The sequence below is a fragment of the Nerophis lumbriciformis genome, linkage group LG01 (genome assembly GCF_033978685.3).
Source record: "Nerophis lumbriciformis linkage group LG01, RoL_Nlum_v2.1, whole genome shotgun sequence".
NCBI lineage: Eukaryota > Metazoa > Chordata > Actinopteri > Syngnathiformes > Syngnathidae > Nerophis > Nerophis lumbriciformis.
Genome location: NC_084548.2, coordinates 14,262,090 through 14,281,071, shown reverse-complemented (window position 1 = coordinate 14,281,071; position 18,982 = coordinate 14,262,090). Strand labels below are relative to the sequence as shown.

General features: G+C 38.0%; 1 protein-coding gene across 2 annotated transcripts in view; it reads right to left on the bottom strand.

Moving 5' to 3' along the window:
- Positions 1–4,871: 4,871 nt before the first annotated feature.
- gpr153 (G protein-coupled receptor 153) overlaps positions 4,872–18,982 on the bottom strand; it is a 90,965-nt gene continuing 76,854 nt past the window's right edge. For both annotated transcript variants that reach the window (XM_061975720.1, XM_061975709.1), the window contains exons 6-7: positions 16,502–16,680; positions 4,872–5,803 (exon numbers count right to left, since the gene is read on the bottom strand). In XM_061975720.1, coding sequence (XP_061831704.1) covers positions 5,012–5,803; positions 16,502–16,680 — 971 coding nt within the window. In that variant the 3' untranslated portion in view covers positions 4,872–5,011. The remainder of the gene's footprint in view (positions 5,804–16,501; positions 16,681–18,982) is intronic.

The following is an 18,982-nucleotide window of genomic DNA, read 5'->3' as shown; positions in this document are numbered from 1 at the left end:
CACTGCCAATAGACTGCGTGTCTAAATTAGGGCCCAAAGCAGAATTTTATTTGGAGCCACAAATGACAAGAATTAATTACATTTACTTACGTGAAACAATTGTGATTAAGGATGTCCGATAATGGCTTTTTGCCGATATCCGATAATGTCCAACTCTTTAATTACCTATACCGATATCAACCAATACCGATATCAACCAATACCGATATATACAGTCGTGGAATTAACACATTATTATGCCTAATTTGGACAACCACGTATGGTGAAGATAAGGTCATTTAAAAAAAATAAAAAATAAAATAAAATAAGATAAATAAATTAAAAACATTTCTTGAATAAAAAAGAAAGTAAAACAATATAGAAACAGTTATAGGAACTATTAATTAATGAAAATGAGTAAAATTAACTGTTAAGTGTTAGTACTATTAGTGGACCAGCAGCACGCACAATCATGTGTGCTTACGGACTGTATCCCTTGCAGACTGTATTGATATATATTGATATATAATGTAGGAACCAGAATATTAATAACAGAAAGAAACAACCCTTTTGTGTGAATGAGTGTGAATGGGCGAGGGAAGTTTTTTGGGTTGGTGCACTAATTGTAAGTGTATCTTGTGTTTTTTATGTTGATTTAATAAATACATTTTAAAAACGATACCGATAATAAAAAAACGATACCGATAATTTCTGATATTACATTTTAAAGCATTTATCGGCCGATAATATTGGCAGGCCGAAATTATCGGACATCTCTAATTGTTATACTTTTTTAAATCAAACTTGAATTTAACTTCATGCATGTACTAAAACCAAATAATGTTAAATACACTATATTGCCAAAAGTATTTGGCCACCTATCCAAATGATGAGAATCAGGTGTCCTAATCACTTGGCTCGGCCACAGGTGTATAAAATCAAGCACTTAGGCATGGAGACTATTTCTACAAACAATTGTGAAAGAATGGGCCACGATCAGGAGCTCAGTGATTTCCAGTGTCATAGGATGCCACCTGTGCAACAAATCCAGTCGTGAAATTTCTTCGCACTCTAAATATTCCAAAGTCAACTGTCGGCTTTATTTTAAGAAAAGTGAAGAGTTTGGGAACAACAGCAACTCAGCCTCCAAGTGGTAGGCCACGTACACTGACAGAGGGGGGTCAGCGGATGCTGAAGCTCATAGTGCAAAGACTTTCTGCACAGTCAGTTGCTACAGAGCTCCAAACTGTATGTGACCTTCCAATTAGCCCACGTACAGTACGCAGAGAGCTTCATGGAATGGGTTTCCATGGCCGAGCAGCTGCATCCAAGCCCTACATCACCAAGTCCAATGCAAAGCGTGGGATGCAGTGGTGTAAAGCACGTCGCCACTGGACTCTAGAGCAGTGGAGATGCCTTCTCTGGAGTGATGACTCATGCTTTCCCATCTGGCAATCTGATGGACGAGTCTAGGTTTGGAGATTGCCAGGAGAAGGCTACATGTTGGACTGCATTGTGCCGAGTGTGAAATTTGGTGGAGGAGGAATTATGGTGTAGGGTTGTTTTTCAGGAGTTGGCTTCTTAGTTCCAGTGAAAGGAACTTTGAATGCTCCAGGATACCAAAACATTTTGGACAACTCCATGCTCGCAACCTTGTGGGAACAGTTTGGCGCGGGCCCCTTCCCCTTCCAACAGGACTGTGCACCAGTGCACAAAGCAAGGTCCATAAAGACATGGATAGCAGAGTCTGGTGTGGATGAACTTGACTGGCCTGCACAGAGTCCTGACCTGAACCCGATGAAGTAGAACAGAGACTGAGAGCCAGGCTTTCTAGACCAACATAAGTGTGTGACCTCACCAATGCGCTTTGAAAGAATGGTGGAAAATTCCTATAAACACACTCTGCAACCTTGTGGACAGCCTTCCCAGAAGAGTTGAAGCTGTAATAGCTGCAAAAGGTGGACCGACATCATATTGAACCCTATGGGTTAGGAATTGGATGGCACTTCAAGTTCATATGTGAGTCAAGGCAGGTGGCCAAATACTTTTGGCAATATAGTGTATGTAATACCTGATTCACCCAGTATACTCCTTTATGACTCTCTGACGGAATTTGCCATTATATATTTATATCAGTGGCGGAGCAGGAATGCGCTAGGAATAAGTTTGCGGTACAATATCATATGACGCGCCCTGCCATTTAGTAAATGACATTTTACATGCAATATTTCTGCAAAACGCCTCTTACACCAAGGATCGCCTATGCACTTGCTCTGCGTATCGTCCAATAAACTGACATGTGGGTTCAAATCAAATTAGGATTTCAAGCTGGTGTTAGGGTTACAAATGGGTTAGGGCAGGGGTCGGCAACCCAAAATGTTGAAAGAGCCATATTGGACCAAAAATACAAAAACAAATCTGTCTGGAACCGCAAAAAAAAAAAAAAAAAACCATATTACATACAGATAGTGTGTCATGAAATATAAATTGAATTAAGATGACTTAAAGGAAACTAAATGAGCTCAAATATAGCTACAAATGAGGCATAATGATGCAATATGTACATATAGCTAGCCTAAATAGCATGTTAGCATCGATTAGCTTGCAGTCATGCAGTGACCAAATATGTCTGATTAGCACTCCACACAAGTCAATAACATCAACAAAACTCACCTTTGTGGATTCATGCACAACGTTAAAAGTTTGGTGGACAAAATGAGACAGAAAAAGAAGTGGCATAAAACACGTCCTAGAAAGTCGGAGAAAGTTATACATGTAAACAAACTACGGTGAGTTCAAGGACCGCCAAAATTAGTAGGACAAAACGGCGCTCGCCAAATACTCGAATCAGTGAAGCATGTTTAATATAAACAGTGTGCTTTATAACAATTAAGGAGGTTTGTGTCATGTTTGTCCTCCTACAGAATCCATATTAAAACAACACAAAAAATATTTTCCCCTCAACTTTTTACATTTTTCATACATTTTTGAAAAAGCTCCAGAGAGCCACTAGGGCGGCGCTAAAGAGCCGCATACGGCTCTAGAGCCGCGGGTTGCCGACCCCTGGGTTAGGGTTTCCAGTTAGGGTTGGGGTAAGATTAATGAGCATTACACCAACCGTAACAATATTTAGTGATGGAATACAAAGCGGGGGGGGGGGGGGGGGGGGCAAAAACACACTCGATGCATTAGTTGGTGATTTTAATCGGTCACATACTTTTTTTTTTTTTTTTTTTTTTTTTTTTAATCAAAACAAAGTCATCATCTCATAACAATTAAACATCAGTCATATTTGAACCATATATCTCTGAATATGTTACAAAATCAAATATTGTAAACACAACAGATTACCAAAGTCAATGTATTGATGTGATGCTATAAAAAAAAAAAAAAAGGTGCACTAAATATTATAGAAAACTTATAAATGACAACAAATTATCTTAAGGAAGATGATGATCATTGTTATTTCATAGAGTCATTAACGATATATAGTTATCGGTGTTTGCATAAAGTACATTTTTATAATGTGTGTTATTGATTTGTTTTCGCCATTGAAGCCATGCTACATCCGGTTCGGTTGTAAGTGTGTACAACTTTGTTAGGGCTACAAAAAATAAGGAATTTGGGGGGATGTTGCTGTTTTTGGTGCAATAAACTGAATTCAGTGAGGAATATTTCAATCCAAAAAAAAAGAAAACACATAACACCCCTCATATAAAGTACATGGAAATCTGATCTAAAACCTGATCCTCAGTGGGGGTTTTTTTGTAATAAAAAGTGAGGGGCCCTCACATTGAATGTCAATACCTCAAACAAGCACTGTACACAGTTTGGGACCACCACTCTTTTAGTTAAAAATGTTCTGCATGGGTCAGGAATAAGAAGACACTTTGATAAAAAATAAATAAATGTTTGGATGTATCATATATCAACGTCCAGGCTTATGAACGGGAAGAAAGCAACAATTGCTATACAAAAACGTAGTGTATAATATCAGCAGTTTACAGGAAACAACACCAAACAGCTTAAAAAAGGGAGTGAAAGTTTTAACATGTAGAACTAAACATGACGTCCTTAGTGCATACTTGCCAACCCTCCCGAATTTCCCGGGAGACTCCCGAAATTCAGCGCCTCTCCCGAAAACCTCCCGGGACAAATATTCTCCCGAAAATGTCCCGATTTTCAGCCGGAGCTGGAAGCCACGCCCCCTCCAGCTCCATGCGGACCTGAGTGAGGACAGCCTTTTTTCATGACGGGAGGACAACAGGGTGACAAGAACTAAATCATCCAGACTAGAGATAAATTGTATTATTATGTTTATCTTACCTAAAAATAAATATATTTATTAATTTAAAAAAAAATAAAAATAAATAAATACATGTTTACTATATTTTGCTAAAAACATCAAAATTAATTGTATTTTTATTTATATTTTTTCCTGACTCCTTATTACATCCAGCCATAGAATTACACATTAAAATAAACATATTTGAAATAATTGATTTTAAATTATCATAATAATTAATTTAAAATGACCATATTTAAATATTAAAATAATTGCTTGTTTATCAACAACTTTAGCATTTTATTCATTACATTTTGAAACCCTCAGAAGCCAAGTTATGTTATATTCCTTAATATTTATTTATGCAAGTTTGAAGTATCAATTATCTAAACACAGTTTTGTTTGCATATTTTCAGGATGTAGATATTCATACATATATATATATATATATATATATATATATATATATATATATATATATATATATATATATATATATATATATGTATGAAATACTTGACTTGGTGAATTCTAGCTGTCAATATACTCCTCCCCTCTTAACCACGCCCCCAACCACGCCCCACCCCACCCCTGACCACGCCCCCAACCCCCACCTCCCGAAATCGGAGGTCTCAAGGTTGGCAAGTATGCCTTAGTGAATAATGTGAAAGAATGAACGGATATGATCGTTAAACACGAGTACAAAAGGCAAGTAAGTCCATGATCAAAGTAATAGTAAGGATTTGTTTAGGAGGCTGAGCCAACAGAATCCGAGTGAAAGGTGATATATCCCGAAGATGAGGGTGTGCTTACAAAACTATTTGTGCTTCCTTTACTCTCCACCTGGCTCAGCTGCTTCTGCATTGCCCAATCAGTCGCACCTGTCCTGGGTCTGCACGCAGAGCGATGAGTCCGTGGGCTGCACCCCACCGAGCCCGCCTCGCACTTTGCGTCGCGCACAGCGTCCCGACACCTTTTACCGTGGCGGCTGTGAGGCCCGTCTCCTTTGGGGGAGCCCTCGGGTGAGGGCGAGGCGCCCCGACCGCCGCCCCTGCTTTTGTGTTCGGAGAGGCGCCTGAGCGCCTGGGGCTCACGCTCGAAGTCGGTGAGCGCAAAGTGGGGCAGGATGACGGCGTGATGCTCGTACACGCCGCCGGGGATGAGGGCGATGGCGGACGCTCGCCGAGGGCTCTTCCTGGGGCTCGGCAGCGGCGTCTCGTCGATAAAGTTGATGACGTCGTCGCGGCTGAAACAGCGCAGGTCGTCCTCGTAGGCGCCGCAGACCACGCGCGGCAGGTGCTTGAGGGAGTGCGTGTCCTCAGAGCGCCGCCGCTTGCGGTGAAGGTGACGGGGATGGCGGCTCTCCTCGTGGTAGGAGACCAGGCTGTTCCTGCGCCTCTCGCGGCGCGGCAAGGTGGAGCTGTAGTGGCCACTCGCCATCATGTCCTCGCTGGAGCCCCACCGGTGAAGGTAGGAGGGGATCCGGTCGCTGGTCCACATGTCGGTTTCGTCGTGGGAGTATCTTCTTGTAGGGGGCACCTGGATGCAAGACAGAGCAGAAGGCCTCACGCATGAGTGCTTGTCACAATGACAACAATAACACACATCAATAATAAGGCATTGTGGCATGTTGGCTTATTGTACACTTTTAAAGCGAGTAAGGGGTGTCCCGATCCGATATTGGATCGATGCCAACTAAAATAAAGTATCGGGTGATATCGAATGATCTCCGATACAAGCAGCGTGTTTACTCCTGCAAAGATGGACGGCCAGTTCACATGTAAATGTCCTCCAATAAGCACACAAAGTTTGATCTTTTCTTACATTTTCGTAAAAGCCTTTACAAAAAGGTAAACATGGTATAAGCCAGGGGTCCCCAAACTACAGCCAGATCCAAAATCCCACGTAAAAAAAATTAAAATATATATACCGGTATATATATATTTTTTAATTATTATTTTTTAAACTCTGTCCTTTCTATTCCATTTTCTACCGCTTGTTACTCTCGGTGTCTCCTAGCCGCTCAGGCAAATCATATTGTCTAAAAATGCATTTTCCCATCGATAACAAGACATCATTGCACTAAGAATATATAAATATATATATATGTAGTCGAGGTTTCTGTGGTTTATCCATTATACAGTGCTCAATACCGGGGTAGAGCGGAATATACGTTAGGTCAGGAAAAAACACAGAGGCTATATCATCCCTACAAGCCTGTTTCGCAGGTTTGCCTGCTCGTCAGGGGATTTTATCGAAGTGTCTGTTACATGTATATATAGGGTGTAACAATGGCCACACCCCCATGTAACGTACCCTATATATACATGTAACAGCCACAGACACTCCAATAAAATCCCCTGACGAGCAGGGAAACCTGCGAAACAGGCTTGTAGGGATGATATAGCTTCTGTGTTTTTTTCTGACCTAACGTATACATGTATATGTATATATATATATATATATATATATATATATATATATATATATATACATATATTAGGGCTGTGAATCTTTGGGTGTCCCACGATTCGATTCAATATCGATTCTTGGGGTCACGATTCTATTCAAAATCGATTTTTTTTTCCCGATTCAAAAGGATTCTCTATTCATTCAATACATAGGATTTCAGCAGGATCTACCCCAGTCTGCTGACATGCAAGCAGAGTAGTAGATTTTTGTAAAAAGCTTTTATAATTGTAAAGGACAATGTTTTATCAACTGATTGCAATAATGTAAATTAGTTTTAACTATTAAATGAACCAAAAATATGACTTATTTTATTTTTGTGAAAATATTGGACACAGTGTGTTGTCAAGCTTATGAGATGTGATGCAAGTGTAAGCCACTGTGACACTATTGTTCTTTTTTTAATTTTTTTTATAAATCTCTAATGATAATGTCAATGAGGGATTTGTAATCACTGCTATGTTGAAATTGTAACTAATATTGATACTGTTGTTGATAATATTCATTTTTGTTTCACTACTTTTGGTTTGTTCTGTGTCGTGTTTGTGTCTCCTCTCAATTGCTCTGTTTATTGCAGTTCTGAGTGTCGCTGGGTCGGGTTTGGTTTTGGAATTGGATTGCATTGTTATGGTATTGCTGTGTATTGTTTTGTGAGATTGATTAATTTAAAAAATAAATAAATAAATAAATAAATAAAAAAAATAAAAAACTTGATTTAAAAAAAAAGAGAATCGATTCTGAACCGCACAACGTGAGAATCGCGATTCGAATAGATTTTTCCCCACACCCCTAATATATATATATATATATATATATATATATATATATATATATATATATATATATATATATATATATATATATATATATATATATACAGTACAGGCCAAAAGTTTGGACACACCTAATCAATTCAATGTGTTTTCTTTATTTTCGAGACTATTTACCTTGTAGATTGTCACGGAAAGCATCAAAACTATGAAGTGAAGTGAAAACCATTTCAGGTGACAACCTCTTGAAGCTCATTGAGAGAATGCCAAGAGTGTGCAAAAAAAGTAATCAGAGCAAAGGGTGGCTATTTTGAAGAAACTAGAATATAAAACATGTTTTTAGTTATTTCACCTTTTTTTTGTTAAGTACATAACTCCACATGTGTTCATTTATAGTTTTGATGCCTTCAGTGACAATCCATCCATTCATTCATTTTCTTCTACAATGTAAATAGTCATGAAAAGAAAGAAAATGCATTGAATGAGAAGGTGTGTCTAAACTTTTGTCTTGTATATATATATATATATATATATATATATATATATATATATATACATACATATATATATATATATACATATATATATATATATATATATATATATATATATATATATATATATATATATATATATATATAGCCAGGCCCCCGGCAAAACATTTTAAACCCAATGCGGCCCCCGAGTCAAAAAGTTTGGGGACCCCTGGTTTAGGCTATGGCAGCAAGCAGCTACACAACAACTAAGCACACGCGAGCACAAAAACTAGATGTACGTAATAAGTGTCTTAATTGAACAATACTGCAGTCTAAAACACCACATTTGTCATAATACCAAATAATTAGATGAGTGTTACTTTAAGATACAAAGTATTTGAGGCAGAAATGTGTGAGCCAGAATCAAGTAACAAACATGTCCGCATCATTCCGCTTACTGTCATGTAATGAATTATGGCGACCACCGGGTGTCGCCAAAACACAAATTAACAGTCCCCTTCAAAAGCATAAATATGTCATAATGTTAATATTTTCATACCTACCATTGCTCTCTGATTTACTAATTCCACTTGATCAAACCTTCACACTACAAAATACAGAAAGTATGTATGATTCTTGCTAGATATATATTCCCGCTGTATCGGATAACACTCAAGTATCATATCGGATGTGAAAAAGTTGTATCGGGACACCCCTAATATACACATTTTATACATTTCAATAAAAAGTCATGTTAGTTTCAAACAGCGAAGAGTTGATTATTAGATATTATGTTTGTGTGAATGGGGTTTATTAAGAAGATTTGAACATAGTTTGTATGTATGCATATAAGTAATAGCGGTCCAAATCATTTAAAGAAGCCACAATCTCATGAGATCCAATACATGATCTGTATCATGAAAGTCAAAATATTAGACACAGCTTTCAGTACAACAAATGTTAAACTACAATAATATTTGGTTAAATTAAGCCTATAAAAATCCTGTGGACTTGTTTTACCATTTAGTAATTTGGACGCTTTAAATTCAACATTCTTATATTTGTCCACCAGATGGTGCTTTTTTTTCCTATTCAAAGCATGCATGGAAATGTACACTTTTTACTGTTTTCTGCAAGGGGGCCTAACTAGAATTGTGAGTCTCTCTGTTGATGTTTGGAAGGTAAAGACGTGTGTGTGCTTGCACTTTAGCTTAGTTTGCTTTTTTAAACAATAAAATAACATTCACGGTAATCCCTCGGATTTCTGTTATTTTGTTTCAGACACGACCGCGATAAATTCATTTCCGCAAAGTAGGAATCAATAATTATAAATCTATTTTTATAGGTAGAGTATTAAACAAATGTTCTACCTTCTAAATACTGTATTTTTAATTTTTACTGACTGCAAATGCTTTTTATTAATATGATTATTATCATTAATATTATAACATTGATGTTTAATGCAAGCTTTTTTTCCTAGACAAAAAATGGCATATTTGAATTTTTAAAAATATTTTATATCCGTCTATCTTTTCAAACTATTTCAGCATAAAGTATACATATCAAACAAAGACAATCGTCCCTCACCACCTCGCAGATTTTTTAAAGCATATTACACAACGTGTTTGCCCTAAATTAAACATGCTCGAGCATAAAAAGGGTTAAATTAATTACAAATATCAATACTACAGTAAAATTGGCCACTAGATGAGACCAAACCAATCAGATCACAGTTCAGTATTGTACTATATTGGATTAAAAAAGTGTAAAGGTGATCAAAGGGTGTTATTTCATGTCTAAAGGGCACTCATATTGTTGAAAAAAACCTATGTATTTCCCTTGTAATGGCTGCATTATGTACAGCTAATGCATTAGATCTCAATAGATTATACAGTAAGTGTACCTAATGTTGTGGCCGTTGTATATAGATATAGATATATACTGTATGTATATATATATATATATATATATATATATATATATAGTTGAGGTTTCTGTGGCTTATCCATTATACAGTGCTCAATACCGGGGTAGAGCGGAATATACGTCAGGTCAGGAAAAAACACAGAGGCTATTTCTACCCTACAAGCTTGTTTCGCAGGGGATTTTATTCATTTGTTTTATAAAATCCCCTGAAGAGCAGGGAGACCTGCTAAACAGGCTTGTAGGGATGAAATACCATTTTTTTCTGACCTAACGTATATATATATATATATATATATATATATATATATATATATATATACATACATTATATATTCATTATATACATATACACACATTATATATTCATTATATACATATACACACATTATATATACCGTATTTTTCGGAGTATAAGTCGCAGTTTTTTTCATAGTTTGGCCGGGGGTGCAACTTATACTCAGGAGCGACTTATGTGTGAAATTATTAACACATTACCGTAAAATATCAAATAATATTATTTAGCTCATTCACGTAAGAGACTAGACGTAAACGTATAGCATGTTCTATATGTTATAGTTATTTGAATGACTCTTACCATAATATGTTACGTTAACATACCAGGCACGTTCTCAGTTGGTTATTTCTGCCTCATATAACGTACACTTATTCAGCCTGTTGTTCACTATTCTTTATTTATTTTTAATTGCCTTTCAAATGTCTATTCTTGGTGTTGGGTTTTATCAAATAAATTTCCCCCAAAAATGCGACTTATACTCCAGTGCGATTTATATATGTTTTTTTTCCTTCTTTATTATGCATGTTTGGCAGGTGCGACTTATACTCCGAAAAATACGGTATATATTATATACATATAATGTGTGTGTGTGTGTATATATATATATATATATATATATATATATATATATATATATATTGTTGGCATCCGTAAGTCTCGGAAGATATATATATATATATATATATATATATATATATATATATATATATATATATATATATATATATATATATATTGAATATTCTACTTTCTACATTTTTAACATATTGTACTCACATTCCATTCTGACCTGACAACTATGCAAGAGAGGAGGGGCCTTTTGTCAAGCTGACGTCATATTCACAAGGCTGATGTCAGCCTGCCCCCTTGTGGTGGCTTTTGGTAAAATTCAGAGAGAGATGAGACAGCAGACGATACAGTAGCTGAACAGCAGAGAGCAGCAAAAGCATGAGAGTGAAGTGAGATGCAGGGGCTGCCATGGCAGGGGACATACAATAAGGTGAAATAAAGCCTTAAAAAGGTTTTATTTCAATAATGAAAGCTAAAAAAAATAAATAAAGGCAAACAGATGGTAGGTTCTTTCATGAGGTAACTATTTAATAATTATTGTCATGCAACTTTACTTATAGCATTACACACAGTCAGGAATAATTCATGTTTTGATTATGACTCAGCCGTAACATGAAAAGGTGGAGTATGGATGAGGTGATAGCTACTGTATACATCTCTGTTTCAATAGTGGCAAATATCAAAGTTATTTTTGTTGGGCAAATTAATTGGACTGCAGGCTGCAACTGGAGTCCATGTCAAGTTCTTTTAAGACAAAGATGACACAGTGTTGAGATGCACTGCTGTAAAATGAATTTGTCTCCACAGTCACAGGTCTTGCACACAGTCTTCCAGGCCAGGGTCAGTAATCTGATTTCATCGGATTTTGTCATTTGATCAACAGATGCTGTAAGGCATTTTAAGGCAGTAATTAGAAGTTGGCCAAATGAATTTGTTGAGTCGCCCCATGAAGGCTGTGTGTCAGAACATGCTGGGGTTAAGTTAGTGCAGTCTAAAAAGAAGCTGTGATTCTGACTGGGATGTTAATTTGTTAGTAGAAGATGTTTTGTAAACTGTCCTTAAACCCTGACGAATACCTGAAATGCAGAAGGTAAGCCATTTACTGAACTCTCACCCTTGCACAAAATCATAATAATAAAGGCCGTTTTTGGACGCTGACAGAGCTTTAATAATAAAAATAGAGCCACCCTTCACAAAATGGTGGTGATTTGAGAAAGCTATGTTTCTATCCATTCTAGAGCTGTATAAAGGAAAACCCCTCCTAAATGTAATCCAGTCTTTATTTAAACCAAATATTAGCCAGCCACAATACATTTTGGATTGAGGTAAAAAAGTAGGGGTGTCCCGATACGACTTGTTCCACTTTTTCCCACTTCTGAGTGTGGACTGATACCAATATTAATCCGATACGATAACAGTAGGAATCTCAACACATACTTTTAATTTGTAGTGAGGAATGCAAGAAGCAGTTTGATCAAGTAAAATTAGGCAAACAAAGAACAATGGTGGGTCTGAAAAACCCAAGCTTTAACTCTTGTGCACCCCTAGTAGGAGTTATTTTTGTTTAAATAAAAATGCATTGTGTTTTTGATTGCAACATTGTCAGAATAAGCTGTAAATATAAAGTACACATATGTTCTCTTGAGAACTCTATTGACTCACATTATAACTGTTTTTAACAGACTGTAAACCTTGCGTATTACTATGCTTTTTCCCTGAAAACCGAATTAATCTCATTTTTGTCGATTGGAAATCAAGAATATATTGTTTTGGTGTAGTTGCGCCTTTTAAGCACCAGATGAAGCCAGAAATCCATGAGCTTTAATCCTCAGAGGTTTGATGAGTGGAAAACGAGTTAAACTGCCATTTTGATATTGGACAAGGCATATATATACAATGCAGATATTCATAAAATAATTGTGTGAACTCAATAAACTCACTCGGCACTGTAAAAAAAATATTTTTGTCTACTTGTCTGCTGTATCAAAATCAATGTTTTTAAGAATTATTGAACCTTTCAAGGCTGTAATAACCCGACCTCGAGTATTCCACTCTGCAACTTCTTTTTTGTTTAGAAATATTGCATGATTTGCATTTTCCCATGTAAAAAAAAGTGACCAAAAAGCCATAAAAATTTTAAATAATTCCAATTAAAAAGCATGAAAAAACTTTATACCAATATATTTAAAATTTTGAAAGTTAAACACAATTGTTTTTACTGTTGACAAGAAGTGCAAATGAAAAATATATAAAAACAATCACTTACTTTACAATGTCTGCTCTTACAAGATGATGACTGATAGGATGTTTATATCTTCCCGTTTATATGAAGGATTGATCATGATGCACGCGAAGTGTTAACAAGTCTCCCTGCAGACACTGTCTTCGGTTGTGTGTGTTTGTTACCTTCTTCGGGTATAAATTGAATGTCACAGATGAACAATTTCTAGATGTATGGCTAAATCCTCCTAATATCTAGACGTGAGGCATGATTTATAATCGAGAATAACTTTGTCGCAGCAGCAGGACATCACGGCCGGCTCACAGTAAAGCACCAGAAGATACTTAGCTGTGTGCTATCATTCCGCCGCTGGAAAATAGTTTGTCTGTGTTAGCGCTTATAATGACAACATCGCTAATACTTGGTTAATATTCAGGTCACGATATGTATAAAGAGTATTGCTGCCGAGTTTTGAATGGTTATTTTGAGGGTTTTGTGGGCGGAATAGATAGCCCCCATTAACAGACTATGGATTTATTTATTTACGACTTAGGATGCATTAAAACAAGAAAAACATATGTGATCATGTCTCACGTTGGGATTTTGAATGATAGCATGACTCTGTCTAATGTTTGCCTATTTCCAGTATGACTGAACTGATACTATGGTCAGAGTGCAGAAGTGTTCCTCCAGTGATGTCAATCTACGGAATTTACCGAAGACGTTCTGAGCGGAATATTCAAAATAGCTGACTGAATTTGAGGCATTTTGTGATGTTTAGAAGGCATTTTTACATACTTTGCGGATTGTAAATACAATTGGATATGGTTTAATGGATACAATGAAACACAATTAGGCATATACAGCCAACTTTGTGCGCCTATTGGGGGACAGTTTTAAGAACAGACTGAGAGGAGAAGTATTGCGGAAAGAGATTATTCTAGATCAGTGGTTCTTAACCTGGGTTCGATCGAACACTAGGGGTTCGGCGGAGCCTCTGCTGCGGAGGTCAAGACACACCCGACTCATCGTGTAAATAAAAACTTCTCCCTATTGGCATATTATGGATACCCCCAAAGAATGTTCCCTCTAATTTTCCATCTGATTTTCAGGCGTGTAATTGTTGTGAGTTCATGCACTGTGTTGATTTTGTTCTCTGAACATGGTGATGTTCATGCACGATTCATTTTGTGCACCAGTAAAAAAACATGTAACTTTATGTTGAATTTGAAAAAAACCCAACATTTTATTTTTCACTAAAGAAGGGTTCGGTGGATGCACATATGAAACTGGTGGGGTTCGGTACCTCCAACAAGGTTAAAAACTACTGTTCTAGATTGTACCTAATGTCATGACTGGTTCATTTATCTTCTTTTGACTTATTTTTTGCTTAAATTCATCCTTGTTTCTGGCTATCATTTTTATATTGATATTATCTTGATATACAGCATTGCGTGAACATCGGGGGAGGTACCTCTGGATTGGCAGACCGGGGTGGTGGTTCCTCTCTTTAAGAAGGGGAACCGGAGGGTGTGTTCTAACTATGGTGGGATCACACTCCTCAGCCTTCCCGGTAAGGTCTATTCAGGTGTACTGGAGAGGAGGCTACGCCGGATAGTCGAACCTCGGATTCAGGAGGAACAGGGTGGTTCTCGTCCTGGTCGTGGAACTGTGGACCAGCTCTATACTCTCGGCAGGGTCCTTGAGGGTGCATGGGAGTTTGCCCAACCAGTCTACATGTGCTTTGTGGACTTAGAGAAGGCATTCGACCGTGTCCCTTGGGAAGTCCTGTGTGGAGTGCTCAGAGAGTATGGGGTATCGGACTGTTTGATTTTGGCGGTCCGCTCCCTGTATGATCAGTGTCAGAGCTTGGTCCGCATTGCCGGCAGTAAGTCGGACACGTTTCCAGTGAGGGTTGGACTCCGCCAAGGCTGCCCTTTGTCACCGGTTCTGTTCATAACTTTTATGGACAGAAGTTCTAGGCGCAGTCAAGGCGTTGAGGGGATCTGGTTTGGTGGCTGCAGGATTAGGTCTCTGCTTTTTGCAGATGATGTGGTCCTGATGGCTTCATCTGGCCAGGATCTTTAGCTCTCGCTGGATCGGTTCGCAGCCGAGTGTGAAGCGACTGGGATGAGAATCAGCACCTCCAAGTCCGAGTCCATGGTTCTCGCCCGGAAAAGGGTGGAGTGCCATCTCCGGGTTGGGGAGGAGACCCTGCCCCAAGTGGAGGAGTTCAAGTACCTCGGAGTCTTGTTCACGAGTGAGGGAAGAGTGGATCGTGAGATCGACAGGCAGATCGGTGCGGCATCTTCAGTAATGCGGACGCTGTATCGATCCGTTGTGGTGAAGAAGGAGCTGAGCCGGAAGGCAAAGCTCTCAATTTACCGGTCGATCTACGTTCCCATCCTCACCTATGGTCATGAGCTTTGGGTTATGACTGAAAGGACAAGATCACGGGTACAAGCGGCCGAAATGAGTTTCCTCCGCCGGGTGGCAGGGCTCTCCCTTAGAGATAGGGTGAGAAGCTCTGTCATCCGGGGGGAGCTCAAAGTAAAGCCGTGCTCCTCCACATCGAGAGGAGCCAGATGAGGTGGTTCGGGCATCTGGTCAGGATGCCACCCGATCGCCTCCCTCGGGAGGTGTTTAGGGCACGTCCGACCGGTAGGAGGCCACGGGGAAGACCCAGGACACGTTGGGAAGACTATGTCTCCCGGCTGGCCTGGGAACGCCTCGGGATCCCCCGGGAAGAGCTGGACGAAGTGGCTGGGGAGAGGGAAGTCTGGGCTTCCCTGCTTAGGCTGCTGCCCCCGCGACCCGACCTCGGATAAGCGGAAGAAGATGGATTGATGGATGGATTATCTTGATTTTGTATGTACTTTACGTCATATTTTATTCATTATAGTACTTTTTCGTCACTTAGAATATTGTTTGTCTTCGGTACACTAATGGGTATATTGTAGGCCGTTGGTTCTTTGTTTTATATTTAAAAAAAAATATATTTTTTTTTTTATATTGTTTTTTAAATTTTTGGTGTGAACATTATTATGTAAACTCCCAGTTATTGTTTTTTTTTTTGTGTGTGACTATTTTTGCATTACAAAATGTTATTATTGATCATGTTGTACTGCATTGTAATCTTTTGTTTTGTGATTATGTGATGTTCTTTGCCTGAACCCCAGGAAGAATAGTCTCCACTGCGCTGTAGACTAATGGGGATCCTTAATAAACTTAACAAAACTAAACATTTAGATGTTAACTGGCTGTCCAGCTTTGCATGAGTAAGCGCGCTGCAGGACTTTGATATCGTCTGATACTTTTTTTTTGTTTTTTTGCTGATATCCAATATCAATATCGAATCAGGACACCCCAAGAAAAAAAGCACAAAAAAACAACATATCTGATAGCTTCACAATGTTAAAACGCCCACAATGCTGTTTCCCATGCACATTTTATAGCAATGAAGTGTCATTCAGGTCAAAAGAAATGAAAAAAATTAATAAAAGAATATACCTGCAAATACTGCATTTTATCTTCCTGCTGTTCCCTCACCGGAAACCCTTGCGGGACCCCCCTTTCTAAGGTTGAGAACTCATACTTGGCATTACGGTCTACGATTTCAGGCGGCGAGTTATAGTCATATGGTCTGTCATATATTAAGTCGACATGAATTCCTCCATCTTGGCTGTTTTCTGCAAAGTGCAGAAAAGCACGGGCGTCAGGGTTAGATAGCCACGGACTCACAGGACAGACAGACAGACAGACGAATAGATAAGAGAGACATGATCAATTGACGTCTGACTTGGCTTTTTTATGTTTAACTTTTTCCAGCGAGTCGAACTTTAGATCTCTTAATGCTTTTCCAATGCACATATCAACACAATCATGTTTTAAAAATGTGTTAAAAAAAAAAAACACCCAATTTGAAAGTTGTGTTGATTTTCGGAAGCTGGGCTGTAAAATGCTGCATTTGAGGGAAGGCTGTGCCAAAAGGGGATGGAAGATGACAGTAGCTTTTTGCACAGGCAAGGTGGGCATGCAAGTCAGCAGCTTATTTAAAAAATAAATAAACAAAAATAAAACAGTCCTTATACATACAACTGTGATGAGTTATACATGGCAAGCCCTCTGGAAAAAGAAAGCAGAAAACTGGAGGTGTTAATTTTCACACAAAATATTGGCTGCCCTGTGTCGGTGGTGCTGTTTTTCAGTGGGACTTCTCATGGAGGACACCAGGTGGCGCTAGAGGTTTGGAAGGTTACACACAGGGAGCAAGGCAGGGAGTTCCTGTCCAGCTTAACCATCGGACATAAATTTGCAATAATAATACCAGTTATAGCCAATTGTTTGCATCTTGGCCCAGTCCAATTGTTTATTATCATGTGACCTAACAATGTCTTTCAAGATTTTAAGGCACACATCACTTTAAAATAAACCAAAAAAATGAATGTGCAGTGCACAACTTAATCTGATTAAGCGTTGTCTCTAGAAAAACACAACATCCCTTTGTGACTCGAGGGAAATATGAGCGTTAAACAAAAAAGTGCTTTTCCGCTTTGGGACTGATCCTCACAAATAAATGCGAACCATTTATTTTATCGTCCATTCATTGTGGGGGCAAGATGTCCCAACTTAAATGCAATGGAGTGAATAAAGTGCTGCGAGGTAAATATGGCCTTTGTACGGCAATCACTCACTCTTTTTTTCTTCAACACAGACAAGCAGCACTTTATAGTTAAAAAAAAAGAACAACAGTATAATCTGTCCCTAGGCTTTTGTGTGGCCTTAAACAAGACATACCGGTAGTTTGTTTGTTCTTTTTGAATTGTTATTATTATTACTCATGATGTGCCCCCATAATCATCGTCATAATATTAGTCGAGGGTTGGGGGTTTAGCCTTGCCTGTCTTTAAATACTAATGGCGCCTCTGTTTTAAACCTTAAACAGGGTTCCTTGAACCCACCACAGTTATGTGCTATGACAGTGGTTCTCAACCTTTTTTCAGTGATGAACCCCCTGTGAAATTTTTTTTAATTCAAGTACGCTCTAATCAGAGCAAGGCATTTTTGGTTGAAAAAAAGAGATAAAGAAGTAAAATACAGCACTATGTCACCAGTTTCTGATTTATTAAATTGTATAACAGTGCAAAATATTGCTCATTTGTAGTGGTCTTTCTTGAACTATTTGGAAAAAAAGATAGGTTTTTATTTATATTTATAAAGGATTTTTGAATTGTTGCTATTTTTAGACTATTTAAAAAAAATCTCATGTACCCCTTGGCATACCTTCAAGTACCCCCAGGGGTACGCGTACCCCCATTTGAGAACCACTGTGCTATGAGATGTAAAATTCAAACTTAAAAGGGAACTGCACTTTTTGAGGGAATTTTGCCAAACGTGGGTGTGGGGTGTGTTTAAAGATGGTAAAAAAAAACCGCTTGGAAGATGCGGCTAATGGGAGTCACTTTTGTAGTCTTCAAATCCCTCTAAAACAACTTCAAAACCCTTTATCAAGGTTTTATATATGCACTGCAAGTCTATATATAATGTAGTAACTGGCACGTTCATAACAATATGTAATATGCTCAATATTTACCGTATTTTGATCATTTTAATCAATTCCGGAACTAATTCTTCGCCACATGTATTTCCGTTTCCATAGCAGCGCACGTCTGACAATGTGTGTTCCTACTTCCGGATACAAAATGCTTGTCTGTGTTCTTATCATGGCAGATTCGGTACCAAACAACAAAGACAACTATTTTTGAGCAAATAAGGAATCACAACCTTATCTTTTTTAATCTAAAAAAAAAAGAGTTCCTCAGCGTTCGCTCTTACAATAACAATGTCACTACAGCTTGGTTATTATACAGGTTATGGAACGTAAATTAAGTATTGTTGACGGTTTTTGAATGCATTTTTTAAGTGATTTAGAGGTGCTCCCATTAGCTGCATTTGTAGCCACCAAGAACGAGCCGATTTTCACATGTTAAA